The 19,056-nt window shown below is 41.8% G+C and overlaps 1 protein-coding gene across 4 annotated transcripts in view; it reads left to right on the top strand.

The window, feature by feature from the left end:
- The window catches only part of ROR1 (receptor tyrosine kinase like orphan receptor 1), a 409,050-nt gene extending 397,117 nt beyond the window's left edge, over positions 1-11,933 (top strand). For 3 of the 4 annotated variants that reach the window (XM_032303565.1, XM_032303568.1, XM_032303567.1), the window contains exon 9: positions 8,896-11,933. In XM_032303565.1, the coding sequence (XP_032159456.1) occupies positions 8,896-10,323 (1,428 nt within the window). In that variant the 3' untranslated portion in view covers positions 10,324-11,933. The remainder of the gene's footprint in view (positions 1-8,895) is intronic. The other variant, XM_032303569.1, reaches the window with a different exon arrangement.
- The last annotated feature ends 7,123 nt before the right edge of the window (positions 11,934-19,056 follow it).

Raw genomic sequence — 19,056 nt, 5'->3', positions numbered from 1 at the left:
TCGACATTCCACTTTTATGCCTGTGGGTTTTATGCTTTTAAAATTATGGAGGATCAAAATGAAAATGCCAATTATTCCCAGAAAAATGCTCCAGCTTTGGAGTCAGGCATATTGGATTTGCATCTTGGCATCACCTCTTAATCGGTGGGCTTCTTTAGGCAAGCCACTTAACCTTTGAGTGTCTCAATTTCCTGATCCATGAAATGGGAACATCATAATGTGATTCTCATGGGATTAGGATGAGGGTTAAATGAGTTGACGCAGTCAGCACTGAGAGAACAAAGGGCCTGTGGAGTAGTCACTAGGAAGACAGGCTCTGCATTCTGCCATAACGACCTACCAGCTACAAGATCACTTAAACACTCTGTTTCTCAGAGTTTCCATCTGTAAAATGGGACTTGTAGTTATAGTGACCAATTTCCTGGGGTTACTGAAAGGATGAAAGGGGTTACTATGTATCAAGTACAAGTACTTATAACTTACCGTATCCAAAACAAATCATTGTCATTGTTACAGTCTCAGTATCTGGCACAGGGAAAGGATTCAGTACATGGTAACTATTATTAAATGAGGAGCACAGACATTTAGGGTAGGAGCTGTGTCCTCACTCCTCATGTTTCTTGTGTGGGTCCTCACATACTCTTCCGTATGTAGGCTCTTTGGTGTATAGTATATACTGTATCCATTGACTGACTGATACAACTGGCTTTTTAAAAAGATCCCACACCATTGGCTACCCACGAAAATAGAATAAACTGATGACATAGCCCAATGTATAGAGTGATTTAATTTCAAAACCTTGACTCTCACTAAGACATCAGCAGCCTAGAAACACAGTAAATACCAGCCAGTGCTTCTTATATTTACGTTAGCTGGTATTTCTGAAGCATCTTCTGCAGCCAAGTGTTATTTTCTCTGGCTCCTATAGGTCAAAATTGCTCAACCAGGGCCCTCAGGTGCATTGTAGTGATTCATCATTCAAGGAGCAGAGATCTGGACCACTCGTAATTGTCTGATCCAGAAAGCCATATTCATTCATTCCAGAGATTCTCACAGTAAAGCCTCCAGGTCAGGAATACCCCCATCACCTTGACTTGTCAGAACTGCAGGATCTCAGACCTACAGAATCAGAAACTCTAGGATTGGGGCCCAGCAATCTGTGTTTTAATAAGCCTTCGGGATGGGGGAGGGCACCAGGGCCTGCTCTGAATTAGCCTGTGCTAGTTACCTGAGAATCAGAGTGCAAGCAAGTCCCCAAGGAATACAAATCTCAAGGAGAACTGTGTTTCCAAAGAGAAAAAGAACCTGGTGATGTCCTATTACCCCAGATCCCACTCTGATTCTAATGAGGCTGAGGAAAATGCCACTGTTTTTCTCCTGAAGACACCTGAGTCCAGCTAGAATTGGCAAGTGTATAGCAAATGAGATTTGGAAAAAGGCAGCAGTCTTGGAGCGTTAAGGCCTGGGAAAGGAACAGGGGAGGGACTATGGGGGATGGTTTAAGTCAGTCGTGTGAATAGAACTTTAGCTCTTTTTCAGCATCTGCTGTTGGAGCCACCTTCCTGTCTGGGGGAACCACCCTGGGCTCTGTTCCCCTCCACCTCATGTCACTCAACTTTTTCGTGGTGCCCTAAGTGGGGCTCGAACGTAGGCATTCATACCCTGCTCAGGTTAGAAGCAAAAAGTCACAAATAGACGGATCCCTGCTGCACACAAATGCGAGCCATCACAATATCTTTACCTCTTCTCCTACAGCAGTCCCTTCTGTCAAGCGAGCAGGAAATGGCAGTTTAGCTGTGAGCTATGTCACCCAGAGGAATCATTTCAAATAGATTTTCACCTAAGGTGTAACTTACCAAAGGTGGAAGGAGATAAAGTCATTGAGTCTGTCGTCCTTATCCAGCTGCCTCTACCTCATGACAATTTAAAACAAACAAACAGGGCGCCTGGGTGGCTCAGTGGGTTAAACTGCTGCCTTCGGCTCAGGTCATGATCTCAGGGTCCTGGGATCGAGTCCCACATCAGGCTCTTTGCTCAGCAGGGAGCCTGCTTCCTCCCCTCTCTCTCTCTGCCTGCTTCTCTGCCTACTTGTGATCTCTCTGTCAAATAAATAAATAAAATCTTTTAAAAATAAATAAATAAATAAATAAAACAAACAAACAAAACACAACTCCACTCATGGTCCCTTGCTTTCATATCTAAAGATAATAGAGCTAAAAGGATCCCATGTCCCCATGTAGTAATGTGTCTCAGGTGAAGGAAGCCACCAGCATCCGCCTGGCCTCCATCAGCAGCGTAGACACCGGACGACAATAGCCACATCTGACTCCCAGCAAAGTGACCGTCATCTACAATGTTCTCCCTTCATTTTCCTTCTGTGAAGAGTTCACGTAAACTCTAATACAGTTGCTCCTCAAAACTGTCTAAGGGAAGAGGCAGATTTGGAGTTTAGAATCACGTATCAACTTCCACATCAACTCTGATTTTTCTCCCTGCCCCCAAATTATATAATTTTTAAAACCTCACTGAGGCAGATGTGTGTTTACTTTGAGAAGTAAAAATGTTAACATTTAAACTGAAAGCCTGTTTCGGTTTTAAGGTACTTAATTGCCTTACAGCATACCCTAAACGGAGCCCATCTTGTCATTCAACTAATGGAGGGAGTGATAAAGAGATAGGAGCCCAGGACCCTATTCATTCCAGTTTTCCTTTGTACTTCGTTTACTTTGGCACCACGCCTCATGTGTATTTTACACTTCTTTACATTTTGTACATCCCTGTATGACAAATACTTGTCAAACAAAAACTAAACAGATTTATAACCCCTTAACTTGAAATGAGCCAAAATTGAACTGCCAAAACTTTATGACTTCATTTTCTTTCATAGTTTTCCACTACATTGGTTCAAACAGACAAACCCCACTTGAGGTCAAGCCGAGGTCATTTCACTTTCATTACTAAAATATAATTTACAATATGCCAGACCTAAACAAGTTTAGCCTAAAGGGTTTGTATAATGTAAACCATCTGTTCCTCAACAATACAGCTCATTTCCTGCCGTCACTGGACAGTCTACTGACTGCTGCTTGAAGGGGTTTTATGATTTTTTAACTAGTTCAGGATTTATGTAAAATTTGAAAATGAGTCTGTAGTTAAGACACATTTGTATCGAGTAACTGGAGCGTTTTAAAAATGCAAATCACTGTGTAAATTGTTCCCCTGAAGCCAAGGTCCGAGCGGTTTTTCTGGGTACTTCCATGCTGGCTGCCGCACAGGTGTTCCGAGGAAAGGTTTTGTGAAGTCTGCTGTAGTCGTTGCCTTCCATGCTTCTTTCCAAAGCAAAATCCCCAAATTTGGGTATGACTAGCAGTGCTGAGCTGCGACTTCGTGCTGGAGGGCCCACCTGGTACAGCTGGGATCTGACAAGACACACTTGGGGTCAGAATGTTTTCTCCTGTGCCTGAACAGGGGATAAAGAACAGTTATAACTGCACGGAGTGACCACACACTGAAGGCCTGCAGGCTGGCCTCACGGCCCCGTAAGGTGTCAGACCCCCCGGCTAAGCCTCCAGAGACCTCCTGGACCAAACCGGCCTTGCCAGGCCAGCACACTTCTCTGGTTTCAGACAGAACGGTGTGGCCCAAAGCAGAAGGCCTTGCAGCAAAGTGCAGCTCTTTTTGGCTCTCCTAAAAATTCTTGATACTTCTCAAGCCTTGTTTTCCATCTGTAAAATGGTAAGAGTGAGAGTTCTTTTTTCCAAAGGCGAATAGAAGAGAACTAATTTGCTTACCTCAGTGGAGGGGAATGCAGCCAGTCTTTTTAGCCATGAAGCCCCAGGGGCCATGTGTCAGGTCCGTGCCAAGGTCCTGTCCACCCCTCTTCTCTTCCAGTCCCCAGAAGTTTGGCCAGCTTGCTTCCTTGTCCCATCTGCCACCATCTACTCTTCCACATGGGTTCTCACTCTCTCCACCAGTCTTCGTCTCCCAGAATCCTAGAGGAGCAGCCACTCCAATTGGACCCACCTTTGGGATCCAAAACAAATTCTCTATTTTGAGATTGAAGATTTTTAAGATTTCAAGATTTTTGTTTTAAACCAACAACTACAAGAGAGCAGGGAAAGATTAGCAGGAGGAAATTCGATGCTTCCCCCCCCCCAAAAAACATGTAAAGGGAATTATACAAAACTGTCTAGAACTGCTTAAGGCTGTAAAAAGGTCTAAATCATTCTCATTTACTCCACTTCCAGGATTACTTCCATAATAAGGATAATGAGATTGATGTGAAAATCACTTACTAGGTGGAAATTGGTTTCCGACATTGTTGAATTTAATCCCTGGTGTCACTGTGGAAGCTGCATATTGTATTGTTTCATGGGTTTGGAAATAGAGGTTCAGCGAAGTGAAGAACCTCATTCAAGGTCAACCAACTAAGATATGGGACCTACCTCACAGGGTTGTTGTCTTAAATGAGTCATATTTGTTAAGTGCTTAGAACAGTATCTAGCATGTAGTAAATGTTATATAAGTATTAACTAGTACTGATAGAATGTAACAGGTCCAAGATGCAAATTCAGATTGGTATGACTCCAGAGATGACATAGTTTGAATATCCTGCACTGGCTGGCTATGCATTATTTTCAGCAGGGGCAGGAAAAAGTAGTCCTAACTTCCCATTACCTCAGTCTAATATTCCTTGAGTGTAGTTACTAATTCTGATTTTCCCTAAAAAAAAAATTGTATTACTCAGTCACATAGGTTTCTCTCTCACCAAAGCCTGGGGATCCTGCTTAGGTAGAAAGGTAAGTAAATACCTACTATCCCATTCAGAGGACCCTAACATAAATTGGATTCTTTTAAATCATTAGGAAAAGGACGCTTGGGTGGCTCAGTCGGTTAAGTGTCTGCCTTTGGCTCAGGTCACGATCCCGGAATCCTGGGATCGAGCCCCCCTTCGGGCTCCCTGCTCAGCAAGGAGTCTGCCTCTCCCTCTCCCTTTGCCACTCCTCCTCCACTCATGCTCTATCTCTCGCTTTCTCTCAAATAAAAAAAATCTTTTAAAAATTAAAAATTATTTAAAAATAATTTTTTTTAAAAAAATTAAAAATCTTTAAAAAATATATGTGTGTGTGATATACATATATACATATATATATATATATATATATATATATATATATATATAATAAATCATTAGGAGATGTTGTGATAGAAATCCCTACCCTAACATCATGCAAGAGAAATTCACCTTGGATTAGTCTTTCCCCAAAATAAAAATCATCTGAGTGCCAGAAGAGAAAAAGTAAGTTTGGTTCAATTGGTTCCTTTCTCATCACCTGCACGCAGCTCTCCCTGAGGAACAATGTAGCTTCCAAAAGAATCCAACCCCTGTAAGCAAAAGGAAAAATAGTGGATGTACCTGTGATTGCAAAAGAAATCTACATATTCAGTCAGGTAGAAAGATTGGTCATATGCTTTTACTTTTTTATTTTTTCTTGGTTCAAAAACGTATAAAGTACAAAAAGGCATGAAGTGAAAACTCTCCCAACTCTGTCTCCTTTCTCCTAGTTCCCATCTCTGTACTCCCCCATAACTCTGCTGTTTCCTGAGTGTCCTTTCAGAGTTTCTGTATATATACACAAATAAACATGAATATTTTCCTTCTTTTTCACTTCCCCGTTCACACAAAAACAGCATGCAGCATTAACTGTTCTTTTGCTTTTTATTTTTGACTTAGCAGTAGGATTTTGGAGATCTTTCCATGTCGGTACATAGAAAATGTCCTCTTTAATACTCTTTTTTTAGTTCTACCATAATTAACATAACAAGTCTCCTCTACGTAGACGTTTATGTTGTTTCTTTTCTTTCTTTTTTTTTTTTTTTTTTTAGATTTTAAAGATCACAAGTAGGCAGAGAGTCAGGCAGAGAGAGAGGAGGAAGCAGGCTTCCTGCTGAGCAGAGAGCCCGATGCCGGGCTCAATCCCAGGACCCTGAGATCATGACCTGAGCCAAAGGCAGAGGCTTTAACCCACTGAGCCACCCAGGTGCCCCCATTTCTTTTTTATTTTAAAGGAAGTTTTATTTTATTTTATTTTATTTTATTTTATTTTATTTTATTTTTTAGAGAGCACAAGCCTAGGCAGCAGAGGGGAGAGGGGTGCAGAAGGAGAGAGGGAGAGAATCTTAAGCAGGCTCTACTCACCCAGCACAGAGCCCAACACAGGACTCAATCTCACAACCCTGAGATTATGACCTGAGCTGATATCAAGAATCAGATGCTCAACCAACTAAACCACCCAGGTGCCACATTTAGGTTGTTTCTACTCTTTTGCTCCTACAATACTATGATGAATAGGACTGAATCAATAAATTTTAATTTACTGAATGTTTAAAGCAATGTGTTACCATTACTTTCAGTAGCAGTAACTTTCCTGTAAGACATTTCCAAATACCAACCTCTTAAGATCTGCTTTAACGAATAAATGAGACCTGTTTCTAATAGGAAATATTATTTGCATGGGAAAATTCATGTTTCGAATTTGTCAATTTTAGTTTATCCTTTTAAGTATTTTGCTGCATGTTTATTTATTCTTATTAACTTAAGGGGCATTTTGTCCTGGAAAATATCAGCCCAGAACAGAGCCAATCATCATGAATTTAATAGAGTTTGGATTAGAGAAATATTTTACTTAATCTTCTAAACTTGTCTTAAACTCTGTACAGAGAATTCTGAATTCTATATGTATTTACAACATTGTCAGCTTTAATTGGAATAGAGCAGTATTCTTTTTCTTAAAAAAATTTAAAGTGCAGGGATTATTTTAAAAAATTACTTTATGTACAAATGCATTACTTTTATGATTTGCTTCTTAACAACCTCTTCTAGAATTTAGGCTAGATTTGAGATTATTGCCAAGATGAAATGTGACAATTTAATACTTATTTTCATTGTGAGCTAGGTACATTTTCCCGTTTGTCTTAACATCAATTAGTAAACAAGCCACTTATGAAGCTGTAGGGTTATCAGTTGGCATGAGGGCAATGCCTATCTTCAAGAAATTGAAATCTGATTGAGAGGACAAAATATGCATTAAAAGAAAGGCAACTTGGGGATAAAAATATATGTTTATAAAAAATAAAAAATTAAAAAAAAAGAAAGGCAACAGCAAAGTAACAACTAAAAGTTACACAGCACTTACTATGTACAAACCATCATGCTGAGTATTTTACAAATACTACTTTATTGCAAGTTCACGAAGAACCCTACAAGATAAGTACAATTATCCATCATAATCATCTCATTTTACAGATGGGCAATTGAGGCACAAGGTGGCTGAACACTGTAGCTAGAGTTACACAGCTGGTAAATGGCAAAAGCAGGATTCAGATTCAAATTGTCTCACTGGGGAGGCCACGCATGTGACCAGCCCTCTTTTTTTTTTCTTTTTCTGTTTTTTTTTTTTTTAGTTTCAATATTAAGGTTTTTTTTTTCCACAGTGAGATTAAGTATCAATTCAAATAATTATCAGAATGTATAAATGAACATTCATTCAGGTAAAATATTACTGCTTTAAAAGTGACTAATAAATATTTTGTATGTAATCAGCATAGCTTATGTTTAGGTTAACAGGCACCATCTTGAGAGCAGAAAAGGTATTTTTAACCAATAAATTAATTACATTCAAGAAAACAAGATATTTATATCTGAAGTATGATATACATCCTTAAATGTTTTTCTTCATATAGCACCCAAACTTCCCAAATGTCTAGGAAGTATCTCCCAAAATATAACTCATACCTTAAGTCATTAAAATAAAGCCCAAGAAAAAGCCAATTTAAGACAAAATATACAGTTTATATTCTTAATTCCCCACTCAATAAAATATCAATTGCCCACTTATTAAAAGTAAATGAACTGTATATATGCAATCTGTTAGTGCTGAAAATCTGAAATATAATATTCTTAAAAGTCACTCTTTCTCAGAGTACTTAGAATCTTGCATCTCTGGTGGCAAACCTGAGAACTAGCCAGCATTTTACTTCCGCAGTCTTCATTCCTCCACTCCCAAAACAATGGATGGCCCACACCGCCTCTTGAGCGTGGTGGCAGTCAGACAGTGAAGCAGAAGGACTCCAGAGAGGGCAGACACCTTAGCGGTCAGGGAGAGTTTCAGAGGGAACAGGATTTGAGAAGCATTGGGGAGCACATTCCAAACCTCCCACCTCTACTGTGAGCACCGCGGGAGGACAGCCTTTCAGTTGGGTTTCTTTGGCTTTTTGCACAATAAGTACCCTAAAAAGAAAAACATTGCAGGAACAGTCGCTAGGCCAGAATGTCCATGGTGTTTAGGGCTGGACACTGAGGAGACCTATTTCCGTAAAGCGATGCTAACATACAGAGAAGAGGCCAGGGTAGGCGGATTAGGACCAGATCACATACGCTCTGTGTGCCGGGCTGAGAACTGAGGCCGTACGCTCTCCAGCAGCACCTCTCACACTGTAATGTTTACTGAAGTCACTGGGGTCTTGTTAAATGCACGTCCTCATCCAGCAGGTTGGAGGTGGGCCGCCGAGAGCCCTCATCCGTTTTAAGCTCTGAGTGATGTCGATGCTGCTGGTCTTGGGACCACAGCCCCAGCAGCAAGACTCTAGGCTCTGAGCAGCAAACCGGCTGTGGAGCAGGGGATGTGGATGGAGGGAGAGGGGAATGATGGAAAGCCCCCTGTGTCACCTCTTCCAAGTCGTGGCCGACAATTTTAAAGACTTCCAGAACTGCGGAATTTTCTTCAGTCTGGTTTATAGAACCTCTCCCTGTATGCCCCACCCCGTCCTTCGGAGGCCAAGACGTCTTACCTTAAGGAAGGTTTTAACCCACACTTTTCCTTTTTTTTGATACAGAGCAAGGCTAAAGAGCTGCCCCTCTCGGCTGTACGTTTTATGGAAGAACTGGGTGAATGTGCCTTCGGAAAGATCTATAAGGGCCATCTCTATCTCCCGGGCATGGACCATGCTCAGCTGGTCGCCATAAAGACCTTGAAAGACTACAACAACCCCCAGCAGTGGACAGAGTTTCAGCAGGAAGCCTCCCTGATGGCCGAACTGCAGCACCCCAATATCGTCTGCCTTCTAGGCGCCGTCACTCAGGAGCAACCGGTGTGTATGCTTTTCGAGTACATGAATCAGGGGGATCTCCACGAGTTCCTCATCATGCGATCCCCGCATTCCGATGTCGGCTGTAGCAGCGACGAAGACGGGACCGTCAAGTCCAGCCTGGATCACGGAGATTTTCTGCACATCGCCATCCAGATCGCTGCCGGCATGGAGTACCTGTCTAGTCACTTCTTCGTCCATAAGGACCTTGCGGCTCGCAATATTTTAATCGGGGAGCAGCTTCATGTAAAGGTTTCAGACCTCGGGCTGTCCAGAGAGATCTACTCTGCCGATTACTACAGGGTGCAGAGTAAGTCTCTGCTGCCCATTCGCTGGATGCCGCCAGAAGCCATCATGTATGGCAAATTCTCGTCTGATTCAGATATCTGGTCCTTTGGGGTCGTCTTGTGGGAGATTTTCAGTTTCGGACTGCAGCCCTACTACGGATTCAGCAACCAGGAGGTGATCGAGATGGTGAGGAAGCGACAGCTGTTGCCGTGCTCCGAAGACTGCCCGCCCAGAATGTACAGCCTCATGACGGAGTGCTGGAACGAGATTCCCTCCAGGAGACCCAGATTTAAAGATATTCACGTCCGGCTGCGCTCCTGGGAGGGACTGTCCAGTCACACCAGCTCTACGACCCCTTCGGGGGGAAATGCCACCACACAGACCACCTCCCTTAGCGCCAGCCCAGTGAGTAATCTCAGTAACCCCAGATACCCCAACTACATGTTCCCGAGCCAGGGTATCACGCCACAGGGCCAGATTGCTGGTTTCATTGGCCCACCGATACCTCAGAACCAGCGATTCATCCCCATCAATGGATACCCAATACCTCCTGGATATGCGGCGTTCCCAGCCCCCCACTACCAGCCGGCAGGTCCTCCTAGAGTGATTCAGCATTGCCCGCCTCCCAAGAGTCGGTCCCCGAGCAGCGCCAGTGGGTCCACGAGCACCGGTCATGTGACCAGCTTGCCCTCTTCGGGATCCAACCAGGAAGCCAATATTCCCTTACTACCGCACATGTCCATTCCAAATCATCCCGGTGGAATGGGTATCACCGTTTTTGGCAACAAATCCCAAAAACCCTACAAAATAGACTCAAAGCAACCATCTTTGCTAGGAGACTCCAATATTCATGGACACACCGAATCTATGATTTCCGCAGAACTGTAAGATGCACGACTTTTGTAAATGTGGTATCCAGGAAAAACTAGAAAGCTGTAGGAAAGATTTAAATTCAAAGGGGTTTTTTTTTGTGTTTTTGTTTTTTTTAATTACAGTGAGGTTCTCATTTAGCAGACATTGCAACAAGTATCTTCTGTGAAGTTTAAGTGTGTCTTACTTACCAAGCAGGGCAGACACCAGCCAGAAAAAAAACCAAGCCAAACAAAAACGTTGTGGGATTAACGTCCATCAGGGGTACATGACATGGCATTGGGATTGGGACATCCGGTTTCAAGTACTAAAAACTGCCAGCCAGTGAAGAGGAAAAGAATTCTGTGATTAAATATCAAACCAAAAAGGAAATTCAGTGGTGCTTTGTGTATTTGCCTTCGTTCTCCATGACTGGTCTCTCCCCAAAATGTATAGACCGTAGCATTTGTCTACCTGCTGTCTTATCTCCAGGACAAATGTTCAGGAATTATGTCCATTCAATTTAGACTTTATGCATGCGTGTATGGAAATGATACTCAGAATCAATGAGGAAACTTTAGGCCAAATTTGAAATCCCAGAGGGAATCGAGCCATAAGACAAGTATTAGATCCCCCAAAGCCTTCTACACAGTGGGGCTTCTTTGGGAAGGTGCAGAGTGTGCCTCTTTGTGAATTTCCTCTGCTGATCAGGAAGGCCTTTTCCACACTAACCTTTTCCACAGTGTGTTTACACGAGCACTTGAAATAATACAGGGCAGCAGACCATAAGAGGGCTAGATGTGGATGCCGGAATTGATTGTTGGTTGATAGTTCAATCCATTGCATTAGAAATGAGGAACCAAAGGAAGCACAGTCAGGAAAATGGCCCCTCGGTCTAGATCAGCACCCATGGGAGAGGAACAAAGGGGCCCATGGGGACAGCCTCACAGGGGCTTCCCTGGACCCATAACATTGAAGAGGAGAGCAGACCAGCACATCAGTGCCTACCACCTCCTGCAGAGGGGTGCTCACCCTCAGAGAACTCTGGGCAAGTAGGAAAACTCTATGACACCAGTATCTAGTTCAAGTTTCTCTTTCACCTTTTCTTTTCTGATCCGGAAATGTTCACAAATGTTATCCCAGCACCAGAAGTTACGACGATGTATTCATAGAATTGGTTGGAATCCAAAGACTACGAATTCTAGTTTGCAAAATATCACAGTATTTTTAGAGAACAGGTACTGAGTTCTCATTTCAAAGATTACCGTGAACTGAATTTTTTTAAACTGGTGAATAGAAGGAACGTAATTATTTTTGCCTTAGTTAGGAGGGAGGCATCAGATGTGCATCTCATGATGCCACTTGCCCGCCAGCCATCTTTTGCCAAGTTTAGAATTCTTATGGTTTCAAGTTCTATATAGGAAGGAACGTTATGTTTTATTTTTTTTCGCTTGTTAAAAAAATAACTCCTTTATTCTAAGAGCAGTGTCTCAAAGTCTCACTTCTTTTTTTGATTTTACAGCTAAAGAGTTTTTTAAAGAGACTTACAGAATAGAAAATGATTCCTGGAAATGATATTTAATGAGGAGAATGCAAAGGGATTAGAAGCACATTGATGTTTCAGTTTTGTAAAAAAAAAAAAAAAAAAAGCAATTAGGATGAGAAATCAAGGAAAAATGTTTATGAAATGTGTTATAATTTTCCCAAACACTGAATCTTCAAACAATAAACATGGACTTATTGCTACTGTGAACTCAAAGAATTGGCTATATCCAGTTTTATTGGGAGATAAATTAAGAAATATTTTCGTGACACAAATAAGCTGATTCAAAAGTTACATTTCTGAACTTTAGGTAGAGGAGAATATTTGTATCCTTTTGTTGCTATGCAACTGTTTAATGATGAAGATTCAAACCACAATTTTGTATATCATACGACAATCAATTGTTTTCCAAGAATATTTATTATTTTAAGTAAACACAATTTCAGTGAATCTGAGTTTTTCTAGGAGTCCCTTAAAGGGAAATTAGCATTCCATGAGCCAGTAAAATACCTACTCTGGAAAAACATTACTATGGTTAAAAAATAAATTCAAGTTAGTTTTTTATAAAGAACTATAACATTTATTTTAAACATTTTATAATTTCTGAGGACATTAAGGTGAGCAAACCAAATTTCAAAACCACTTGTAATAATGTATTTTATAATAGCACTGTGATACTACATAACACAGTCCCTTTTGTATTAAATAGTATTTTTTTCACAAACTGAAAAATACCTTTCGCTTTGTTGACAATGTTTTGTAAGATGACTTTATTTTCAGCTCTTTTCTTTCCTTTTTTTTTTTTTTTGCACAAAATTATGTTTATGGTTTGTATCACAGAAGTGAAAATATATCTCTGCATTTTTATATCCGGTCTGTTTCTTTGTTTCCTTTGTTTCTTTTTAACTCGATATAGATTTTCTTCAAATATATCATGGCAATATTCAACTATCTCTCCCTCCCATATCTTTTCTTATTTTCACTGCATGCATTTAATCACTGTATTACTTAATGTTTGATTTGTTATTATGGGCATTTCAAATAGACAAGCATGGATGTAATGACAAAAAGGCTATTTTATATTGAGGATATGTGCATTTGTATTTCACACACCAGAGATGATATTAAACACTGATTACTTTATGCTGCTGTTTATTAAAAATGTTTACCATATAATATTATTTCCTGAATATTACTATCATGGAGGTATTTGGGAATTTTAATATTATTTCTCCTAATTATTGACATTTCATAGAAAAAGGAATCATAATTCCTATTCACTGCTTTTTCATTGAAGTGATTTTTTTTTCCCAAGTAGGCTTTTAACATAGACTTGGGCATTCTTTTGCCAGAGAACACAGGTGGAAGGGAAAAATCCCAATGATTTCACGACCATATACCAACCAACTCTATATGGCAAGATTTTAGTTTTCAAAATCAAAATAATATATTGAATAATTACAACCAAATGGAATGTAAAAATTGGTTTTTCGAAGTTGCATCCTTTTCTGCCTTGTTTCCATGTGAACTTAGACATCAAAAATCATGTCTTAGAACTCTGAAGAAGAAAAAGCTGTGTACATCTTATCGTGTTCAACTTAGATTCCAACCATACTGATAAAATAAAAGAAATGTGGCCGTTTAATTGTCACAGCTTATCTTTATGACCTTCTTTGCCCAAAAGAAAGAGTTCCCCATCTGGCAATTAATACACACTGTCAAGGAAAATGAGTATCATTATGAAAGTTCAAAGAACTTGTCCATTCTGCTATTTAATACAGAAGGGAATACAATAAAACCTTCAGGGCCTTATCCATCTGTTTTAGGTACAGTTCTTGTCACCACCTCAGCAATCAAACTCAATAAAGCAGTCACTTCACATGGCAGCGAGATCGATGTCAGGTTGGGTTTCTCCCTCTCACGTGAATTCTTCAATCTGCCCTTCACTCCTGTTTCCTTCTGTCTCTCCAGGCTCTTCCCCTCCCACCATCCCCAGTCCCTCGAGCTCTGTGATTTGGACCTTACCCTGAGTTCCTTAGTCACCAACGTCTGCACCTCAGATAATGCTTACTGCAAACCCCTGACTACTGATTAAAGGGAGCTCTGTATCTGCCTTTCCCAGTGGTTCACAGATGATGACCCATCCCCGTGGTTCACAAGAGTGCAGTCCTCAGATGAGCAGACTTTGGAATTTGGCAGAAATGCAAATTCCCAGGCCCCTCTTTGAAGCACTGAATCAGAAATTCTGGGATGGGACCCAGCAATTTGAGTTTTAACAAACACTTCTGGATTCTAAAGATTGAGAATCACGTTAAAGGCCTTGGGGTGGATGTGAGGGAATGGTCATTACCCCCTTAGAAATGTATATATAAGCATTTAATAACATTTTAGCCACTTTAGTTTCCCTAAGAAAAATCAAGTTTTACATAATGAAAAATTTAGCACTAAAACACTTTTTGCTTTAACCATTGCTTTATCCATTTGCCTTAACTATTTAACCATTAACGATTTAAATATAACCATTTAACAATTGGTTAAGTTTTTGTAGTTGTTCTCTTGGATAGAAAGCTAACAGCCCTGGCCTTTGACAAGACTACTTTGTCTAGTTCACTCAAGACCCATATTCTTGGGTAGTAATCAAATAGTAAACCCTTCTTGTGGACCAGCTCAAAAGACTTGGTCTCCTGGCAGTGACGACTAACACAACTAAAAGAACTCTCTGTGTTGCAACTTGGCAAAATTAGGGTCAGGGGTAGGCTGTTCTTTCTTTATTTCCTTTTTTTTTTTTTTTTTTTTTTTTTTAGTTATGTTCAGTTAGCTACCATATAGTACATCATTAGTTTTTTATGTAGTGTTCAATGATTGATTAGTGAGATGTTCTTCAGCAGATGAATGGATAAAGAAGATGTGGTCCATAAATGCAGTGGAATATTACTGAGCCATCAGAAACCATGAATGCTCACTATTTGCGCTGACATGGATGGAACTGGAGGGGATTATGCCAAGTGAAGTAAGTCAAGCAGAGAAAGACGATTATCATGTGGTTTCACTCATATGTGGAACATAAGGAATAGCATGGAAGGCCATAGGGGAAGGGAGGGAAATCCGAAGGAAGAGGAATCAGATGGGGAGTCGAACCATGAGAGACTATGGACCCTGGGAAACAAACTGAGGGTCTCAGAGAGGAGGGAGATGGGGGGAGGGGATAACAAGATGTGCGTGAGGCTGGTCTTTCTTGGGAGGAGGAAAGATCCAGCTCCCAGTAAGCATCAAGCAGAAACAGCTGCAGAGGCTCCCCCCATCATCCCTCCACCCCCCCGCCCTGAGCTTCCTGTGACAAGCTGACCCAGTTGGCTGGATGCAGTCACCTGTGGCGGTTCCCCTATGTTCCTTTGCCAGAGGCAGTCCATCAGTCCTTGCTGGCTGGCTGTGAGGATTCCTCTGCTCAAACTATGCTCCCCACAGCAGTTAGAGACAGAACACTGAGGGAAGACAGCAAGAAGAATTCAAGGGAAGTGCTGGAGGTGAAGCTCATACTGTTCTTAATTTATACAGCATTTTTTTTTTCAAATAATAGTTCAAATGCTAGGGAGGAAACGCACTATTAGAGGAGAAGGAGCAAGGGATCGCACACATGAGAGGAAAATGTTTGCAGCCAAAATATGACTGCACCTGAAGCTTGTTACCATAAATGCCAAGAGTATTAATGAGTCTGTTAACTCAGAGGAAGGAGAGCCTTACAAACCATCAAAGTACTCAAGGTCAATGTAATCCCCTGGGAAATTAGGCGGGGGAAGGCTTAAAAAATAAAGACATACAGGGAGAAGGTCTGCTGACATATTTATGACTAGCTGAATCCCAAGCACCTAGGAATTGTTTATTCACAAATGAGGACTCTACCATTTGCTGACCAGGCCTGACACGCTGTGCATCCTCACCAGCATGATCAGGTTAGTAAGTACCATTAGATAATAACGGGGAATGGTTACGTTAGGAAAAAGGCCTTTCTTTAAAATTAGATAGGACGTTCCTCATGCTTTGAAAAAGGCCAGTATCCTGACATGCTGGTTCTAATATCAGTCTAAATATCAGTCTTTGTGGACCTGCTCTTGACGGAAATTCAGGTCACACACAAAACAGACTGCACACAGCCTAGGTTGGTGCTAAAGCTCTCCCTGACCTCAGAGGCACATGGATTTTGAGCAGAAAGAGGGAGAGGTCAGACTCCGCCCTACAGCAGGTGTTTCTTGACCCCTGCAGGCACTGAAATGGTCATCTCTGTTCTCAGTGGGGCTCATTCTAATACAGTTCTCTGAAAGGTTTCTTTTGAGTCCACACACCTTAAAAATCACTTGGAAGTGGGGCACCTGGGTGGCTCAACTGACTAAGTGACCAACTCTTGATGGCAGCTCAGGTCATGGTTTCAGAGTCGCAGGATTGAGCCCCGGGTCCAGTTCTGTGCCACATGGAGTCTGATTCTTTCTCTAATAAATAAACAAAATCTTCAAAAAAAGAAAACCGCTTGAAAGAGACTGAAACTCCCCAATTGCATAATCTAGGTAGTTTACGAAGAGTCAACCTAGTAAGACTAAAACTACTATTCAGGCAAAATGACAGCTTAGGTAGGGCCTTTTTATACTTCCAAAGTTCACTCCGCAAACAGTGCATGAGTTGTACTGCTCAGCTGGGCTGCAGTATTTACCCGCAAATCTCAGTGGCTTGCCTTAGATTTGCTTCTCACTCATCTCAGCCCCCAGAGATAGGTCTGGTGCTGCAGCCCTGCTCCCAGGTCTCAGGACCAGCGGTTTTCATGGCCCAGAAAAAATAGCAAAGACAGAGCTGAAACACGGGCACCTGAAAACCTGCCTGGATGTGCTCTATGTCCTGTCCTTCTCGCATATTCTCTTGACCAACACAAATTCTGAGGATGGACCCGACTGTGGGACATGGATATATCTCGACCTGCTGAGAGGCACTGTGGCCACCCCATCAGAGTCACAGGCAGGGAGGGAGGGTCTCCTTGCAGGAAGGGGCAAACAGTTGGGAACAAGAACATGATCCCCACCCAGCTGAAGCCCTGAGAGAGTCAGTACAGCAAACCCACAGCGCCTGTGCCCTTCTCACCTCCTGCGTTCATGGCAGACCTCCCCAACTGATGCTTTTCCAGCCGACTCAGAGTCAGCCTTAAAATTTTCAAAGTATTGTCCTGGGTAAGCTACTACTCAGTCAGAAGTAACACGGGAGGTGAAACTTATTAGCCATCCCCGCAGGGAGAGCAATAGTGGTCAAACCGGTTTCTCAAGATTCTCTGGGGAGATTCTGCAAATTATAACCTCGGGACCATCCAAGAATGTCCTGGGAAAACTACCTTAAAACCTCTTACAAATTCCTCAGAGCAGAAAACACTATCTCTAGCCCTCCTCCTCGTGCCCTGGATGAAGAGACGGGCATGACTTTTTAACTGCTCCTGCACGGCCGCTGGCTAACCTTGCGTAAGGCAATCTATTTCCTTATCCATAAAATGGTGTGAATGTAGCATAGAGGTGAGGCGTAAAAGTTCTGATATTGTGGCGCCTGGGTGACCTGCCTTCAGCTCAGGTCATGATCCCAGGGTCCTGGGATTGAGCCCCACATGGCATCTCTGCTCATTGGGGAGCTTGCTTCCTCCTCTCTCTCTCTCTCTGCCTGCCTCTCTGCCTACTTGTGATCTCTGTCAAAAAATAAATAAGTAAGTAAATAAATAAAAAGTTGTGATGTCATGCTGCCTGGGCTTAAATCCCCCTTTCACCCCTTGGCAACCGTGTAAATGTAGGCAAGTTTCTGAATCGCCTTTTTTATTCATCTGAAAAAGCATCTACTTCATAGAATTGAAGCTAATTAATCTAAATGAGCTAATATTTATGTCAGCTGCAGTGACATGCACCTGACACAAAGTTACCAAAAAATATAATTTTATGATTTTTCTAGAGTATCTATCTTTCAGAGTTGATATAAGCCTTTAATGAGAACATGTATAAATATGTTAAGAAGTACCTGGCATGCAGTAGGTGCTCAAAAAATGGTAACATTGCTATTATTCAATGTGTTTTAAAGAACCTTTACAAAAGGATACATTATTTTCTAATGTAGTAAAATACTTAGAGCACAAAGTACTGTACCTAATTCTTCATGCACATGCCGTAGTATAAAACACCCAGTACCAGTGCAAACGAGGTGGGGAGGGCTTAGCTCTCCAATAATTTCCATCATTTTCCTTCAAAATGGCCCTAATAAACATACGCTAAATAAAAACAGCTTCAAGACACATCCCTAGACATCCCTCGACCATATGTCATCCTTTAGACCCCCAAGCCGATTGCCACCTCAAAGTTTCTCCCATGATGACATTCTGGAATCATCCCTGGGGGCAACTGAGAGCACCGTGAAGAGGTATATTAAATCAATATATGTGAAGGAAGCCTAGAATAATTACATCTTTTAAGCAGTTCCCTACTCCCCCACCACACACACACATACACACTTAGTCACAGTTGTACTTAGATAATACGAAATGCAATATCTCTCAACAATTAGTGTCCCCATGTGGGGAATGAATGAAAGGGAGACCTGATCTTCCTAAAATATTTGAGGGCATGTCAAGTGCCCAGCAGGTGCTGCATTTCTTCATCATCAACCAAAATCCACTCCTAATGGGATTCTGAGTACTTGCCCAAGGTAGGGTGACCAACTGTGTCAGTTTGTCAGGGATCATCCCACTGTTAGCACTAAAAGTCCTTTTTTCCAAGAGAGTCCCCATGGGGCGGGGGCTGGGTGGTTCAGTCAGTTAAGCATCTGCCTTGGGCTCAGGGCCTGATTCCTGGGTCCTGGGATGGAGCCCCACTTTTGGGGGGGCGTGGGGGGGAGGTCCCTGCTCATCAGGCAGTCTGCTTCCCTATTTCCCTCTGCCCTTCCCCTGATCATGCACATGGGCACACACACACTCTCTCTCTGTGTATCTCTATCTCTCTCCTATGCTCTCTCTCTCTCTAAAATTAATTAAATAAAAATCTTTAAAAGAGAGAGAGAAAGAGCCCCTATGCCTAGGCAAACCCAGACTCTTGGTCATCTTACCTAAAGCAAAGAATGATGTGAAATGAAAGCCAGCATGTACGGGTTCCAAGTTCCTCTCTGTCAGGTAGCCACAAATTCCGATATGAATAGTGTTCAAGTGGCCCCCTGCATCTCAGGTG

This window comes from Mustela erminea, chromosome 10 (genome assembly GCF_009829155.1).
Source record: "Mustela erminea isolate mMusErm1 chromosome 10, mMusErm1.Pri, whole genome shotgun sequence".
NCBI classification, from domain to species: Eukaryota; Metazoa; Chordata; class Mammalia; order Carnivora; family Mustelidae; genus Mustela; species Mustela erminea.
Note: the sequence above shows the minus strand (reverse complement) of the source record. Positions and strands in the feature narration are given on the sequence as shown.